Source organism: Coregonus clupeaformis, chromosome 10 (assembly GCF_020615455.1).
Source record: "Coregonus clupeaformis isolate EN_2021a chromosome 10, ASM2061545v1, whole genome shotgun sequence".
Lineage (NCBI taxonomy): Eukaryota > Metazoa > Chordata > Actinopteri > Salmoniformes > Salmonidae > Coregonus > Coregonus clupeaformis.
The window spans coordinates 10,370,118-10,386,847 of NC_059201.1; the positions used below are offsets into that span (position 1 = coordinate 10,370,118).

Here is a 16,730-nt window from a genome sequence, read left to right on the forward strand (position 1 = left end):
GAATAAAGAATGCAATATGACCCCCACATCCTCGTCACTAAATGGAAACAAACAGATGCACACACAGTCTGCATGGAGATAACAGTCCCATGCAGGTTCAACTCTAACCTGTGTGTTTCCTGTTCCTTCTACAGGTGCCGGGGAGTCTGGGAAAAGCACCATCGTCAAGCAGATGAAGTGAGTTGGAGAGAGATCTTTCATCAACAGTTTTTGTAACAGATCAGGACACATCATGACCTCTTTAATAGATGATGCCCTCTATCCTCTAGTGGTTTATTCAGTCCTAGTCCCAGTCCTAGTCCTAGTCCCAGTCCTAGTCCTAGTCCTAGTCCCAGTCCTAGTCCCAGTCCCAGTCCTAGTTCCAGTCCTAGTCCTAGTCCTAGTCCCAGTCCTAGTCCCAGTCCTAGTCCCAGTCCTAGTCCCAGTCCTAGTTCCAGTCCAAGTCCTAGTCCCAGTCCTAGTCCCAGTCCTAGTCCCAGTCCTAGTCCCAGTCCTAGTTCCAGTCCAAGTCCTAGTCCTAGTCATTGTCACTCCTTGTTGAATTGATCTGGAGCTGGCAGACAGTCAATCAGGCATGTTGACCATAGGCATATTAATTAGCTTTTTAGGAAGACATATGGAGGGCAAATCTTAATGTCTTCCTGTCTGTGGTAGTTGGGCTGGCATCCTCGCATCTTCCTACCCATAATTGTATTTGGCTACTGAAAGCATGAGTCTCAGTGCACAGGAATGTTAATGTGGTTACTGTAATGACTGTGATCAAACCATGACACTCAATTACACGCTCACGTTCACCAATGACATATACAAAACCTATGTGTATGTCTATGCCTCATTCACACACACACACACACACACACACACACACACACACACACACACACACACACAGACCCCTTAATGACTTAATTATTCCCATTCCTGTGGACTAGCCAGGCAATGAATCCGTTTTTCATGAGTGTAGAGTACAGCTCTAAGCCCAGGTTATTACCACGGCCATACAGAACAACCAATGCCTGGGAGACAGACCATACCTATAACACAGCACAGCCTGATCTGCTCTGAAGCACCAGCTCCGTCTCTTACCACAGAGATCATGTCAACATAAAAGGAGAGCAGGGAGAATGGTTGCCTTTTTCAATAACACCTGTAGATAGAATTCTAATATTGAATGTGTAACTAACTGGGTTAAATCCCAGTACTTTTCCTAGCCGCTAGTGTCAAGCTAACAGGCTTGTTTATTCATGAGGTGATATTGGCTTTAGGATTCATGTCTTGGTTTTGGTTTTCTTTCTGCACTGCCTCCTGCACTACCTCCTGCACTGCCTCCTGCACTGCCTCCTGCACTGCCTCCTGCACTGCCTCCTGCACTGCCTCCTATGATCACACTGAAACACACGAACACACACACACACACTTCCCCTGGGCATGACAAGCTACGGCATGGTCAGATACATCACCAACATGCAGAGGAGGTTTGCACAGGACTGCACTGACTGTCAATATCAATAGGTAGCCTGGTGGTTAGAACATTGGGCTAGTACCGAAAGGTCGCTGGTTCGAATACTAGAGCTGAGAAGGTGAAATATCTGTCAATGTGCCCTTGAGCCCTTATTTGCTCCAGGGGCTCCGTAATAGTATGGCTGACCTTGAAAAACAACACAATTCACTGCACCTATCCGGTGTATGTGACAATAAAAACATTTATTATTAGCATCTTAGAGTAACTAACCGTTCTACCAAACCTTACGGTCATTGATTGAATACCCAAACGCTTAGCAGCTAGAAGTCCTAACATATTGAGCACTTTTAACACACTGTATGAAATACATAACCTGTCAACCATACTGCCCAATGAATGTACTGTATATATGAATGGACAAAGCCATTGATCACGTGACACAATGTATTCCTATGTGAAGACTCAATATGCACAGTTTGAGCTACTCCAGGATGTGATGTTGCAGGCTAGCTCAGTGCTGCCCCCTCTCATTGAGTAACTTAAGTTAAAGGCCGACCTGGGTACTGGAGGCTGCCATTAGCAACTAATTTATCCTTATAACATCTTCTGGGTGCGATTTTAAAATAATCGGTTCAAGTACATACATTTGGTGTATTAGAAGCAGTTATTGGTACCATGATTATCTTCGCAATTTGTTTTTATTTACACGAAGATTGACCACAAAGATTGACATTTTTCCATTCACTATAATGGGGGATCCTGTTTTCTGCTAACAATGCCTGCAGTACCGCGGCTGGCCTTGAACTTCCGTGGCTTCAATGTGAGGGGCCAGTCGTTCTCCCCTGATGCTGCCCAAAGCACTGTGGTTACCCCCTTTTCTCCACCTCTCCTCCTTTTCTCTTGGTAACATTTGTGCCCCCTTCTATTCCTCACTTGAGTGACATCAGAAGAATGCTCAGGTTTGTTTTCCTTCATCAGGATCATCCATGAGGATGGCTACTCAGAAGACGAGTGTAAGCAGTACAGAGCTGTGGTCTACAGCAACACCATCCAGTCCATCATGGCTATCATCAAGGCCATGGGCAACCTCAAGATCGACTACACAGAGGCCTCCAGAGAGGTAAGACACACACATGCAAACAAACACACATGCATTTGGGCATGTGTGCTTGGCTCCTCTGTTTCTGCAGTCAGATGATTAGAGAAGAGGTCCAGCTTTGCTTCTACACATCCACTAGAGCTCTTGAGTAACCATGTCTTGGGCCCTGAAGCCAAGGTTAGTCACTATCATCCATAACCCCATGAAGCCAAGGTTAGTCACTATCATCCATAACCCCATGAAGCCAAGGTTAGTCACTATCATCCATAACCCCATGAAGCCAAGGTTATACTATCATCCATAACCCCATGAAGCCAAGGTTAGTCACTATCATCCATAACACATGAAGCCAAGGTTAGTCACTATCATCCATAACCCCATGAAGCCAAGGTTACACTATCATCCATAACCCCATGAAGCCAAGGTTAGTCACTATCATCCATAACCCCATGAAGCCAATGTTATACTATCATCCATAACCCCATGAAGCCAAGGTTACACTATCATCCATAACCCCATGAAGCCAAGGTTATACTATCATCCATAACCCCATGCCCGATCCAAGGAGCCATTTCATCGATGATGATGGACTCCACAGGAACTGGATCTTGCATAGATCCATGTTTACTATACCTACCAATCCTATCTTGTTCTATCTTATCTTACTATATCTACCAATTATATCTTATTATATCTTATCTTACTATATCTACCAATCCTATCTTATCTTACTATACCTACCAATCCTATCTTGTTCTATCTTATCTTACTATACCTACCAATCCTATCTTGTTCTATCTTATCTTACTATACCTACCAATCCTATCTTGTTCTATCTTGTCTTACTATACCTACCAATCCTATCTTGTTCTATCTTATCTTACTATACCTACCAATCCTATCTTGTTCTATCTTATCTTACTATACCTACCAATTATATCTTATTATATCTTATCTTACTATATCTACCAATCCTATCTTATTATATCTTATCTTACTATACCTACCAATCCTATCTTATCTTACTATACCTACCAATCCTATCTTGTTCTATCTTATCTTACTATACCTACCAATCCTAACTTATTCTATCTTATCTTACTATACCTACCAATTCTATCTTATCTTACTATACCTACCAATCCTATCTTATTCTATCTTATCTTACTATACCTACCAATCCTATCTTATCTTACTATACCTACCAATCCTATCTTGTTCTATCTTATCTTACTATATCTACCAATCCTATCTTATTCTTTCTTATCTTACTATACCTACCAATCCTATCTTGTTCTATCTTATCTTACTATACCTACCAATCCTATCTTATTCTTTCTTATCTTACTATACCTACCAATCCTATCTTATCTTACTATACCTACTAATCCTATCTTTTTCTATCTTATCTTACTATACCTACCAAATCTTACTATACCTACCAATCCTATCTTATTATATCTTATCTTACTATACCTACCAATCCTATCTTATTCTATCTTATCTTACTATACCTACCAATCCTATCTTATTCTATCTTATCTTACTATACCTACCAATCCTAACTTATTCTATCTTACTATACCTACCAATCCTATCTTATTCTATCTTATCTTACTATACCTACCAATCCTATCTTATTCTATCTTATCTTACTATGCCTCTACAAAATACATAAGACATTTACAAGAAGCCCATCTCTGCAGCTCCAACACCCCCAGAATGGCTTCCAGTTTCTCCATCTCCTTATCAGAAAAGAGCTACTGGCCAACGCGCCTTATTTCCTTGTGGAACAGACATGGTTTCTCCTGCTCAGGCAGGCGCTGGTGGTGGGAGCAGAAGCTGGCCATGTATAAGGATCAGGACTTCCAGTAGCACTCACAATGCCAGATCTCTGAGAAACTCGGGAGGACTTGACCTAAAGTCACACACAACCAGTTCTAGATGTACCTAAATGCATTCTAGACATGGAATGTTGAGAAATACACTAAAATAAGCAACGAATCAAATCCTGGTAAGAATGTACTATTTAATTGTAATCATTGATGATGATAGGAAGATACTGATGTCCCTGTGCCATCCATGGTACGGACTGGTTAAGTTGCTGGGTATTGAAGCTCATTATTGAAAAATGTATATAATCTTGGATAGCAGAAGCAAGTCACATGTCTGGTCTTGGGCTTGTTGCTACCAAAACTGAGTTCTAAATCAATATTGCTTATCAACAGTGCCTATCAACCAAATATTCTAAATTCTACTGTAGTTGCTCTTTTCAATTGTAATATCATTATATTCAAATGTAATTGTATTCTAATGTATGGAATCGCCATGGCAAAGAAATAGAATGGGTTTCAAATCAACGCTGTTGCTCTTATCAAGCAAACATTCTTAATTCAAACATTCTACTAACTTTGCTCTGCTTGATTTTGTATTTTTATTATCCAAAATTGACATGACAATGGACAACCGTTAATGGATGTTATGTGCATCATGCACACACACACACACACACACACACACACACACACACACACACACACACACACACACACACACACACACACACACACACACACACACACACACACACACACACACACACACACACACACATATACACACAGTGGGGACTCTTGAGGTTCAGACCTGCTCTCTCCATAGTGCTCAGATAGACAGAGAGAAAGAGCAGGTTGAAAGAGAGATTGAGAGAGGGTCCGTGCTATCCGGGGTCCTTGGGACGTGCCTACCCCATTGAAGTTGGAATTTGTAAGGGTTATCAATCAATTTTATTTTATATAGCCCTTCTTACATCAGCTAATATCTCGAAGTGCTGTACAGAAACCCAGCCTAAAACCCCAAACAGCTAATAATGCAGGTGTAGAAGCACGGTGGCTAGGAAAAACTCCCTAGAAAGGCAAAACCTAGGAAGAAACCTAGAGAGGAACCAGGCTATGAGGGGTGGCCAGTCCTCTTCTGGCTGTGCCGGGTGGAGATTATAACAGAACCATGCCAAGATGTTCAAAAATGTTCATAAGTGACAAGCATGGTCAAATAATAATCAGGAATAAATCTCAGTTGGCTTTTCATAGCCGATCATTAGAGTTTAAAACAGCAGGTCTGGGACAGGTAGGGGGTTCCATAACCGCAGGCAGAACAGTTTAAACTGGAATAGCAGCAAGGCCAGGCGGACTGGGGACAGCAAGGAGTCACCACGGCCGGTAGTCCCGACGTATGGTCCTAGGGCTCAGGTCTCTCAGTTGGCTTTTCATAGCCGATCATTTAGAGTTGAAAACAGCAGGTCTGGGACAGGTAGGGGTTTCGTAGCCGCAGGCAGAACAGTTGAAACTGGAATAGCAGCAAGGCCAGGCGGACTGGGGACAGCAAGGTGTCATCATGCCCGGTAGTCCTGACGTATGGTCCTAGGGCTCAGGTTCTCAGAGAGAAAGAGAGAACGAGAGAATTAGAGAGAGCATACTTAAATTCACACAGGACACTGGATAAGACAGGAGAAGTACTCCAGGTATAACCAACTAACCCCAGCCCCCCGACACATAAACTACTGCAGCATAAATACTGGAGGCTGAGACAGGAGCGGTCCGGAGACACTGTGGCCCCATCCGAAGAAACCCCGGACAGGGCCAAACAGGAAGGATATAACCCCACCCACTCCGCCAAAGCACAGCCCCCGCACCACTAGAGGGATATCCCCAACCACCAACTTACAATCCTGAGACAAGGCCGAGTATAGCCCACAGAGGTCTCCACCACAGCACAAACCAAGGGGGGCGCCAACCCAGACAGGAAGATCACGTCAGTAACTCAACCCACTCAAGTGACGCACCCCTCCCAGGGACGGCATGAAAGAGCACCAGCAAGCCAGTGACTCAGCCCCTGCAACAGGGTTAGAGGCAGAGAACCCCAGTGGAGAGGGGAACCGGCCCGGCAGAGACAGCAAGGGCTGTTCGTTGCTCCAGCCTTTCCGTTCACCTTCACACTCCTGGGCCAGACTACACTCAATCATATGACCTACTGAAGAGATAAGTCTTCAGTAAAGACTTAAAGGTTGAGACCGAGTCTGCGTCTCTCACATGGGTAGGCAGACTGTTCCATAAAAATTGGAGATCTATAGGAGAAAGCCCTGCCTCCCGCTGTTTGCTTAGAAATTCTAGGGACAATTAGGAGGCCTGCGTCTTGTGACCGTAGCGTACGTATTGGTATGTACGGCAGGACCAACTCGGAAAGATAGGTAGGAGCAAGCCCATGTAACGCTTTATAGGTTAACAGTAAAACCTTGAAATCAGCCCTTGCCTTAACAGGAAGCCAGTGTAGGGAAGCTAGCACTGGAGTAATATGATCAAATTTCTTGGTTCTAGTCAGGATTCTAGCAGCCGTATTTAGCACTAACTGAAGTTTATTTAGTGCTTTATCCGGGTAGCCGGAAAATAGAGCATTGCAGTAGTCTAATCTAGAAGTAACAAATGCATGGATTAATTTTTCTGCATCATTTTTGGACAGAAAATTTCTGATTTTTGCAATGTTACGTAGATGGAAAAAAGCTGTCCTTGAAACAGTCTTGATATGTTCGTCAAAAGAGAGATCAGGGTCAAGAGTAACGCCTAGGTCCTTCACAGTTTTATTTGAGACGACTTTACAACCATCAAGATGAATTGTCAGATTTAACAGAAGATCTCTTTGTTTCTTGGGACCTAGAACAAGCATCTCTGTTTTGTCCGAGTTTAAAAGTAAAAAGTTTTCAGCCATCCACTTCCTTATGTCTGAAACACAGGCTTCTAGCGAAGGCAATTTTGGGGCTTCACCATGCTTCATTGAAATGTACAGCTGTGTGTCATCCGCATAGCAGTGAAAGTTAACATTATGTTTTCGAATAACATCCCCAAGAGGTAAAATATATAGTGAAAACAATAGTGGTCCTAAAACGGAACCTTGAGGAACACCGAAATGTACAGTTGATTTGTCGGAGGACAGACCATTCACAGAGACAAACTGATATCTTTCCGACAGGTAGGATCTAAACCAGGCCAGAACTTGTCCGTGTAGACCAATTTGGGTTTCCAGTCTCTCCAAAAGAATGTGGTGATCGATGGTGTCAAAGGCAGCACTAAGGTCTAGTAGCACGAGGACAGATGCAGAGCCTCGGTCTGACGCCATTAAAAGGTCATTTACCACCTTCACAAGTGCAGTCTCAGTGCTATGATGGGGTCTAAAACCAGACTGAAGCATTTCGTATACATTGTTTGTCTTCAGAAAGGCAGTGAGTTGCTGCGCAACAGCTTTTTCTAAAATTTTTGAGAGGAATGGAAGATTCGATATAGGCCGATAGTTTTTTATATTTTCCGGGTCAAGGTTTGGCTTTTTCAAGAGAGGCTTTATCACTGCCACTTTTAGTGAGTTTGGTACACATCCGGTGGATAGAGAGCTGTTTATTATGTTCAACATAGGAGGGCCAAGCACAGGAAGCAGCTCCTTCAGCAGTTTAGTAGGAATAGGATCCAGTATGCAGCTTGAAGGTTTAGAGGCCATGATTATTTTCATCATTGTGTCAAGAGATATAGTACTAAAACACTTAAGTGTCTCTCCCGATCCCAGGCCCTCGCAGAGCTGTGCAGATCCAGGACAGCTAAGCCCTGGAGGAATACGCAGATTCAAAGAGGAGTTATGGCTGTAGGATCCCGGATAGCACTGACCATTGAGAGAAAGGAGGTAGAGGCTGTGAGTGGGTTTTCCTGCAACCACAAGGGCAATGCAGGCTTGATAATGAAGAAACGTGAAGTGTGCTGAAAAAGGAGAAGGCGCTCTAACTCTGAGCTGTTTATTGGAAGGGTTTTTATTTAAAGCTGCTGACAGGACACATTTTCCTTTTGCAACAATTTCTGCAGCATAGGCACTGTGCACCTCAAATGAATAACCTGTCTCAGAAACTCCTTCTGCTACTGCTGCCAGCCGCAAATACGGATTATTATCATTATGCTATTATTATTGTTAATATTAAAAACGATGACTATGATAGCAATAACACCTCATGCTGATAGGAAGGTTTCATTCCCAACCCATCTTCATATCTGTCTTCTTATTTACACACACACCACACACACACACACACACACACACACAAACACACACACACACACACACACACACACACACACACACACAGCTTCACTGCTCTCACACAGTCAATGAGTCAGCAATAAGAGCAAGTCCAGTGCTGCCGTGAAGAGGGCTCAGCCTGTGAACTAGGGATGGCCATGAGTAATCCAATACTCGAGTACTTGAACGGACGTAAAAACTCTATCTTTAACCAGAGATTTAAAAAGTAAAAATACTGTAAAACTATTTGGTGGAATGTGCTTTGTGGCTGCCTGAACGGGCAAAATAAATAAAATGTTGTCTTGGAGAAGTTAAATCCGCTTCAGGTTTTGTTTCTTTGCCACAACCCTAATGAGTATCGCGTATTTTCATCAGAATCATTAAGCTTAGGGCTACTCACCGAACTGATGTCATGGCCATAATTCATGCTGTGTTCAATGTTGAATTGTTAATCCATTTGGAAAATGTGTAATCCTGAATTTAAAAATAATTCAACTCGCGAAATTGAGCCCTGTTTCAAATGATCACTCTTTGAGAATAACTGTTCCAGATGTGAGATGTGTATCACTACGACACTGGCAGCTTTTTTCATTTGGAAAAATATTCTGTTGTATTTTATTCTGTTATATTACATGTTTTTTACTATAACATAGGTGTGTCTTTACTGTGATAAGGGCTTGTTAAATAAGAGCGTCATGCCTGCTAAATTAACAAAACAAGGCTATGCCATTTCACAGCCATAGGCTTCTACAAGCAAGCGCCACATTGCTGAGGTTACTACCTTTTTGAAGATTGTGTTCCACGATATAATATAATGAATCTTAAATGGCACTTGTTTTTTTATTGAATGAATATATATGGGGCAATTTAGCAATTAGGGTCGATCTGTAATGGTTATGATAAATGTCCATATTCTTTCCCCCAGTGCAGGCAAAAAAAATAACAAGAATAATCCATTAGAGTACTCAAGTATAAAAAAAAAAAGTATAATATGGCAGTACTCGAACAGTCAAAACATTTCAAATGCCCATCCCTACTGTGAACAAACTGTCAACATGTTTCTCAAAGAGGGCAAACCCATTTTTAGGAAGCTCCAGCGTATTAGAGTATATGGCAGAGGGCTTCAGTCTTCAGTCTGTAGCTGGAGGATGGGTGGATGGGCTTTATTACTGTCATCTAGTCTCCTGCATGGCCTGGGGGTCTAACAGGGAGACAGGGCTGAGGAGAGAGGCTGCCGTGGTCATTAGGGGATGGATGGATGGGTGGGTACACCCCTGTGTCCTCAGACCATCGTTAATGCCACTGGACATATTGATACTTGCTCTGCCTCCTATGTAGGCAATTAGTGCACCGGCTGCCACAAACATACTCTCATACAGTACATTATACAATAGCCAACGTGTATGCATAATGTAGACAGTGATGCACAAGAAAGCACAGAGAACATTGCATATACACACGCAGGCATGCACGGACGCACGCACACAAACACATACACACACACGTACTGATGCCCAGAATTGGCTCAATGAGTCATCATAAGCCCAGTGCCCAGGGAGAGGAAATCAAGCCTCCATATGCTTTGTCATTTCATTTGCTGTGTCATTTCAAATCAGAGAAAGATGCTGAAAACACGGCAACAGATCCTCTGTGAACTGCACTCCCAGTCTCAATTTGAACTGTACATTTATGACCATTTTCTTCCACTTCACCAAATTGATTGGTAATTCAATTGAACTTTGCTAATTTGCTAGTATGGAAACAGGTGACACAGCAGATCTGCATACTGTATGTCTGTGTGGGTGGAGAGGTGTTGGCTCAGTGTACAGTCAGTATGTGGAGCTGTTCATCCGTCTGCTCTGCTGAGTCTCTGGGCGTGGAGGTGTCTGGTTCTCTGAGCCTAGCCAGGTGTTCATCTCACTAAAGAGAAATGGATGTCTGACTAGGTAGGGATCCCACAGTAGCTGGGTGGTAAGAGCGCTTACTGACTTGCTAACCCTCTGACTCCTTGGCTGGACATCAGGAGTGTGTCCGTAACTCTAAACTAGTTGGGACTTTGATAGTACTAATAGTATTTTTGTTGTCTCTTGGTATCTTTCCTATATATAACTCTTATTTTATTTTGAATTGAATGTAATATCTTATATTGTTCTTGTCTATAACTGTTCTGTACTTTGTCATGTATTTGTACGTTTTATGTGGACCCCAGGAAGAGTAGCTGCTGCATCACCATCCTCCCAATCATTTCTGTCTATTTTCAGTGCACCACAGGAGGTTGGTGGCACCTTAATTGGGGAGGACAGGCTCGTGGTAATGGCTAGAGCGGAATGACTGGAATGGTTTGATGCCATTCCATTTGCTCCGTTCCAAACATTATTATGAGCCGTCCTCCCTTCAGCAGCCTCCACTGCAGTACACAGATGGTAGAGGGAGAAACATCCAGAGGAAATATATTCCTGCCTGCCACTGGTTTCCACTAGCAGACTTTGTTACAACATTGCATTATTTATCATCCAGACGCCTTGTCCACAGACACCAATATATCTCCATATTAGCCATCCACACAGTGGAGATTACCTGGCCTCATTGGCCACCTGTCAAAACAAACCAATATTTATTAGTTTTAATCTGGGTCACTCAATCATTGTCTCTTGTGGCTAGAGTGACCCTTTAATGATTTATGATGAGGTCTTGCCTCATCACTGTAGATGTGCTTGCTTTGTCAAATCCTCTTCCAAGAGGTCCTTACACACAGCCATACCTCACTGCTCTACACACAAAAGTTTGACTGACTGTTGGCTCTCACAAATGTTTCTATGTACACTTGGTGATAATATGGGTTCTCCCTCCCTCCTGAGATTTAAACGTTACCCTCTGTGTCTGTAGCAATGACTGTTCCCTAGTACTGTGGTATGTGGTACCTGCAGCCTCCTAGCTCTGCCCATAATGTCCCTCTCCTGTCCCCTCCCGCCCCATGCAGGAGGATGCCCGCCAGCTCTTTGCCCTGTCGGCTGCTGCTGAGGCGCAGGGTATCCTGCCCGACGACCTGTCCAAAGTGATCCGCCGCCTGTGGGCCGACAGTGGGGTGCAAGGCTGCTTCACGCGCTCCCGGGAGTACCAGCTCAACGACTCAGCTGCATAGTGAGTAGAAATAGTGTGTTTTATTTTTTTTATTTAACCTTTATTTAACCAGGCAAGTCAATTAAGAACAAATTCTTATTTACAATGAGGCCTAGCAAGAGGCAAAAGGCCTCCTGTGGGACGGGGACTGGTATTATAAATAAATGTAGGACAAAATGCACATCGTGACAAAAGAGACACCACAACACTACATGGCAGTAACACAACATGACAACAACACAACATGACAGCAACACAACATGACAACAACACAACATGGCAGCAACACAACATGACAACAACACAACTTGGCAGCAACACAACATGACAACAACACAACTTGGCAGCAACACAACATGACAACAACACAACATGGCAACAACACAACATAACAGCAACACAACATGACAGCAACACAACATGGCAGCAACACAACATGACAGCAACACAACATGGCAACAACACAACATGACAGCAACACAACATGGCAGCAACACAACATGACAACAGCACAACATGGCAGCAACACAACATAACAACAACACAACAACAACACAACATGACAATAACACAACATGACAACAACACATGACAGCAACACAACATGACAGCAACACAACATGGCAACAACACAACATGACAGCAACACAACATGATAACTACACAACATGACAACAACTCCATGACCTTCAATGTCAACACCTCCCTTGAAGGAGTGGTACGCTCTATGATTCTCAATATCACCTCCCTCCATCCCCTTCCTCCCTCCTTCCCTCCCTCTAGTTCGCTCAGTATGCAATCTGCACCTGCGCACACACCCTCACGCTACCACAATAAAAATAAATATGACCAGGAGTTCAACACCAGTTATAGCTACTCTCTATCTCCTGCTGCTCGTTGGAGACCAACACCAGTTAGAGCTACTCTCTATCTCCTGCTGCTCATTGGAGACCAACACCAGTTAGAGCTACTCTCTATCTCCTGCTGCTCATTGGAGACCAACACCAGTTAGAGCTACTCTCTATCTCCTGCTGCTCATTGGAGACCAACACCAGTTAGAGCTACTCTCTATCTCCTGCTGCTCATTGGAGACCAACACCAGTTAGAGCTACTCTCCGTCTCCTGCTGCTCGTTGGAGACCAACACCAGTTAGAGCTACTCTCCATCTCCTGCTGCTCATTGGAGACCAACACCAGTTAGAGCTACTCTCTATCTCCTGCTGCTCATTGGAGACCAACACCAGTTAGAGCTACTCTCCGTCTCCTGCTGCTCATTGGAGACCAACACCAGTTAGAGCTACTCTCTATCTCCTGCTGCTCATTGGAGACCAACACCAGTTAGAGCTACTCTCCGTCTCCTGCTGCTCATTGGAGACCAACACCAGTTAGAGCTACTCTCCATCTCCTGCTGCTCATTGGAGACCAACACCAGTTAGAGCTACTCTCTATCTCCTGCTGCTCATTGGAGACCAACACCAGTTAGAGCTACTCTCCATCTCCTGCTGCTCATTTAGTTTTCATTCAACCTGGAAAACGAAACCCTGTCTACTTTGCATACAGCTTAACAACTCTGCTTTGTCTGCCAATTTCCTTTTTAATAACATTACAAAAGCATGAGTTGATTCTTAAAGGTCAGATTTTACATTTTTAGTCATTTAGCAGACGCTCTTATCCAGAGCGACTTAGTTAGTGCATACTTAATTTTTTTATTCTTCATACCCCTCGTGGGAATCGAACCCACAACCCTGGCGTTGCAAACGCCATGCTCTACCAACTGAGCTACATCCCCGCCGGCCATTCCCTCCCCTTCCATGGACGACGCTGGGCCAATTGTGCACCACCCCATGGGTCTCCCGGTCGCGGCCGGCTACGACAGAGCCTGGATTTCGAACCAGGATCTCTAGTGGCACAGCTAGCACTGCGCCACTCGGGAGGCCACAGAGAACCACAGAGAAGGCTGGGCATTTACCTGATACTATCACAGTGGCAGTTGGATTGATTGTTGGCTTGTCTCTATCATATCAGATTTAATCAGGAGTGTGTAAAACCTCTGGCCAGCCTCCCATTAGACTGCTGTATGGTGGTATTGTGTTCTGATTGATGGTAATAGAGAAGGCCTGTGTCCAGATCCTGCTCTCATCTCCTCTTTCATCTGCTGCTGTGTGAAACCTGTCATATTACTCCACAGGTAGCAGACTAAACTCAACTCCATGGTGAAGGACGTTTTTTTTTTTAGTATTGACCTTGGGCGAATCGATGTAGTCGGAGCTGAATTCCACAAATCCTGGTCTCTGCTCAACTCGGTTGGTGGAGTTAATCAGAAGCTTCCTTCACCGTGGAGTTGAGTTTAATCAGCTACTCCACAGGGACAAACGGCAGCAGACTGATGAAGAAATCTCTAAAACTTTCTCTGAATCATGATCCTCCTCCCAGCTTTGATGCTCTGACTTTCATCTGGCTCCATCTTTCTGGTTGGCTGTCAAGACGAGACAAAAATGATCAAGTGTTGATCCGTTTTCTGAGATTCCTTCCTGACACAGGCCCCAGCGCTCTCTTCCTGTTTAGTGAGGTCAAAGGGCAGGGTCAAGCTGGGGTCAGCCTCAAGGTCAAGGAAAGGAAAGTCGTATCCCCTGAGGTTGTACTTTGTTTTTTTATATATATGTTAAATGAATATAGGGGAAACACTGTAATGGAAGTAGAGTGTCCAGCATGGAACATGAGACAGCCTACGATGAGACAGGGCAACCTCTCCCTCAACGTCAGCAAGACAAAGGAGCTGATCGTGGACTACAGGAAACGGAGGGCCGAGCATGCCTCCATTTACATCGACAGGGCTACAGTGGAGCAGGTCGAGAGCTTCAAGTTCCTCTGTGTCCACATCACTAAGGACCTATCATGATCCAAACACACCAACACAGTCGTGAAGAGGGCACGAGAATGCCTCTTCACTCTCAGGAGGCTGAAAAGATTTGGCATGGGCCATCAGATCCTCATAAAGTTCTACAGCTGCACCTTTGAGAGCATCTTGACTGGCTGCATCACCGCTTGGTATGGCAACTGCTCGGCCTCCGACCGCAAGGCACTACAGAGACTAATGCGTACGGCCCAGTACTTCCTGCCATCCAGGACCTCTATACCAGGCGGTGTCAAAGGAAAGCCCTAAAAATGTTCTAAGATTCCATCCCTCAAGTCATAGACTGTCCTCTCTGGTACCGGAGCACCAAGTAGGGACCAAAAGGCTCCTGAACAGCTTCTACCCCCAAGCCATTAGACTGCTGAACAGTTCATCAAATGTCTACCCTGACTATTTGCATTGACCCCCCTTTTTTTGCACTGACTCTTTTGCACTGGCTCTATGCACACTCACTGGACTCTACCCACACACTCACACATACCACACTGACTCACACACTACATATGCTCATACACACAAAACACACACACACACACATGCATATTGACGCCACACACACACACTCACACATAGACACACTTTCACACTCTTCACATACGCTGCTGCTACTCTGTTTATTATCTATCCTGATTGCCTAGTCACTTTTACCCCTACCTACATGTACATATCCCCTCAATTACCTCAACTACCTCGTACCCCTGGACATTACCTTGGTACCGGTACTCATTGTATATAGCCTCGTTATTGTTATTTTATTGTGTTACTATTTCCTTTTTCTTTTTTTTTGCAAATTGTTCTTACTTTTTAACTCTTCATTGTTGTGAAAGAGCTTGTAAGTAAGCATTTCACAGTTAAGTCTACACCTGTTGTATTCGGCGCATGTGACAAATAAATTGGATTTTGATTTTTGATTTGAGCGGCTGATCTCATTTTAACTCCAATTGACAGCTCTGGGATTTCTGACCATCGTGGATTGCAGCTCAAATTACCCATTTTGCTTTCCATAATGTTTCAAATGTCATGCGTAAAAACCAATGATGTGTATAAACCGTGGATGACTAGCAGGGGGCGCTGTATTGAAGCCACCGCACGGCCATTTTGGTACTCCTCCATTGTAAAAAAAGATATTGGAAGCTATAGAAATGCATTTATTAATGTCTAAACACATTTTTGACAAGCATATTCTATTACACACCTTAATGCATTCGTTTAAATTATATTATGTGAACTGAACATAAACATTTAAAATGAAGATATCAAAACATTTCCCTTAAAGTAATTTTTGTAGAGAGTACTAATGTTACTGTCCCCACTACAACAACACAATTCCTAAATATGTAATTTTGTCCTTTTTAATTTAATTGAAATAATGTAGAATTCCATTCATTCCTATGGAGGACTGCTCCTACTAGGGAGTGCCAATATGGCCGACCGATGGCTTCAAAGACTTTCAATGGCCAATACATAGCACCAGCAATCCAGGGTTTACATACATCATTGGTAAAAACCCTTTGAAGTGATGTGAATTGCCATAGAAATGTTCCCTTTGAGAAAAGCTGAGAGAGAGAGAGAGAGAGAGAGAGAGAGAGAGAGAGAGAGAGAGAGAGAGAGAGAGAGAGAGACGTATCATACACAGAACATATGGACTCTGTGGTCGTGCATGAACCAAACAGAACCCATCCAGAATCACTGTTGTGCTAAAACACAACAACATACAACAGCTGTGGTGTATCTGCTTGAGTGCCTCTGCTTGGATGTGTGTGTGTGTGTCTTGCCAATGTTTGTGTGTCTCCCCCCATCATCATCCTGTGTGTGGTCCCCACAGCTACCTGAACGAAATGGAGAGGATAGCCAAATCAGACTACATCCCCACACAGCAGGATGTGCTGCGGACCAGAGTCAAGACCACCGGCATCGTGGAGACACACTTCACCTTCAAGGACCTGCACTTCAAGTAAGGGCTCTCAGAACAAACCTGAAACCTGAATAGTGTCAGTCTCTATACAGTTGAAGTCGGAAGTTTACATA

General features: G+C 43.7%; 1 protein-coding gene across 3 annotated transcripts in view; it reads left to right on the forward strand.

Moving 5' to 3' along the window:
- The window catches only part of LOC121574883 (guanine nucleotide-binding protein G(i) subunit alpha-2), a 104,957-nt gene that overhangs the window by 72,100 nt on the left and 16,127 nt on the right, over positions 1-16,730 (forward strand). For all 3 annotated transcript variants that reach the window (XM_041887546.1, XM_041887545.2, XM_041887547.2), the window contains exons 2-5: positions 135-177; positions 2,441-2,582; positions 11,650-11,810; positions 16,528-16,656. In XM_041887546.1, coding sequence (XP_041743480.1) covers positions 135-177; positions 2,441-2,582; positions 11,650-11,810; positions 16,528-16,656 — 475 coding nt within the window. The remainder of the gene's footprint in view (positions 1-134; positions 178-2,440; positions 2,583-11,649; positions 11,811-16,527; positions 16,657-16,730) is intronic.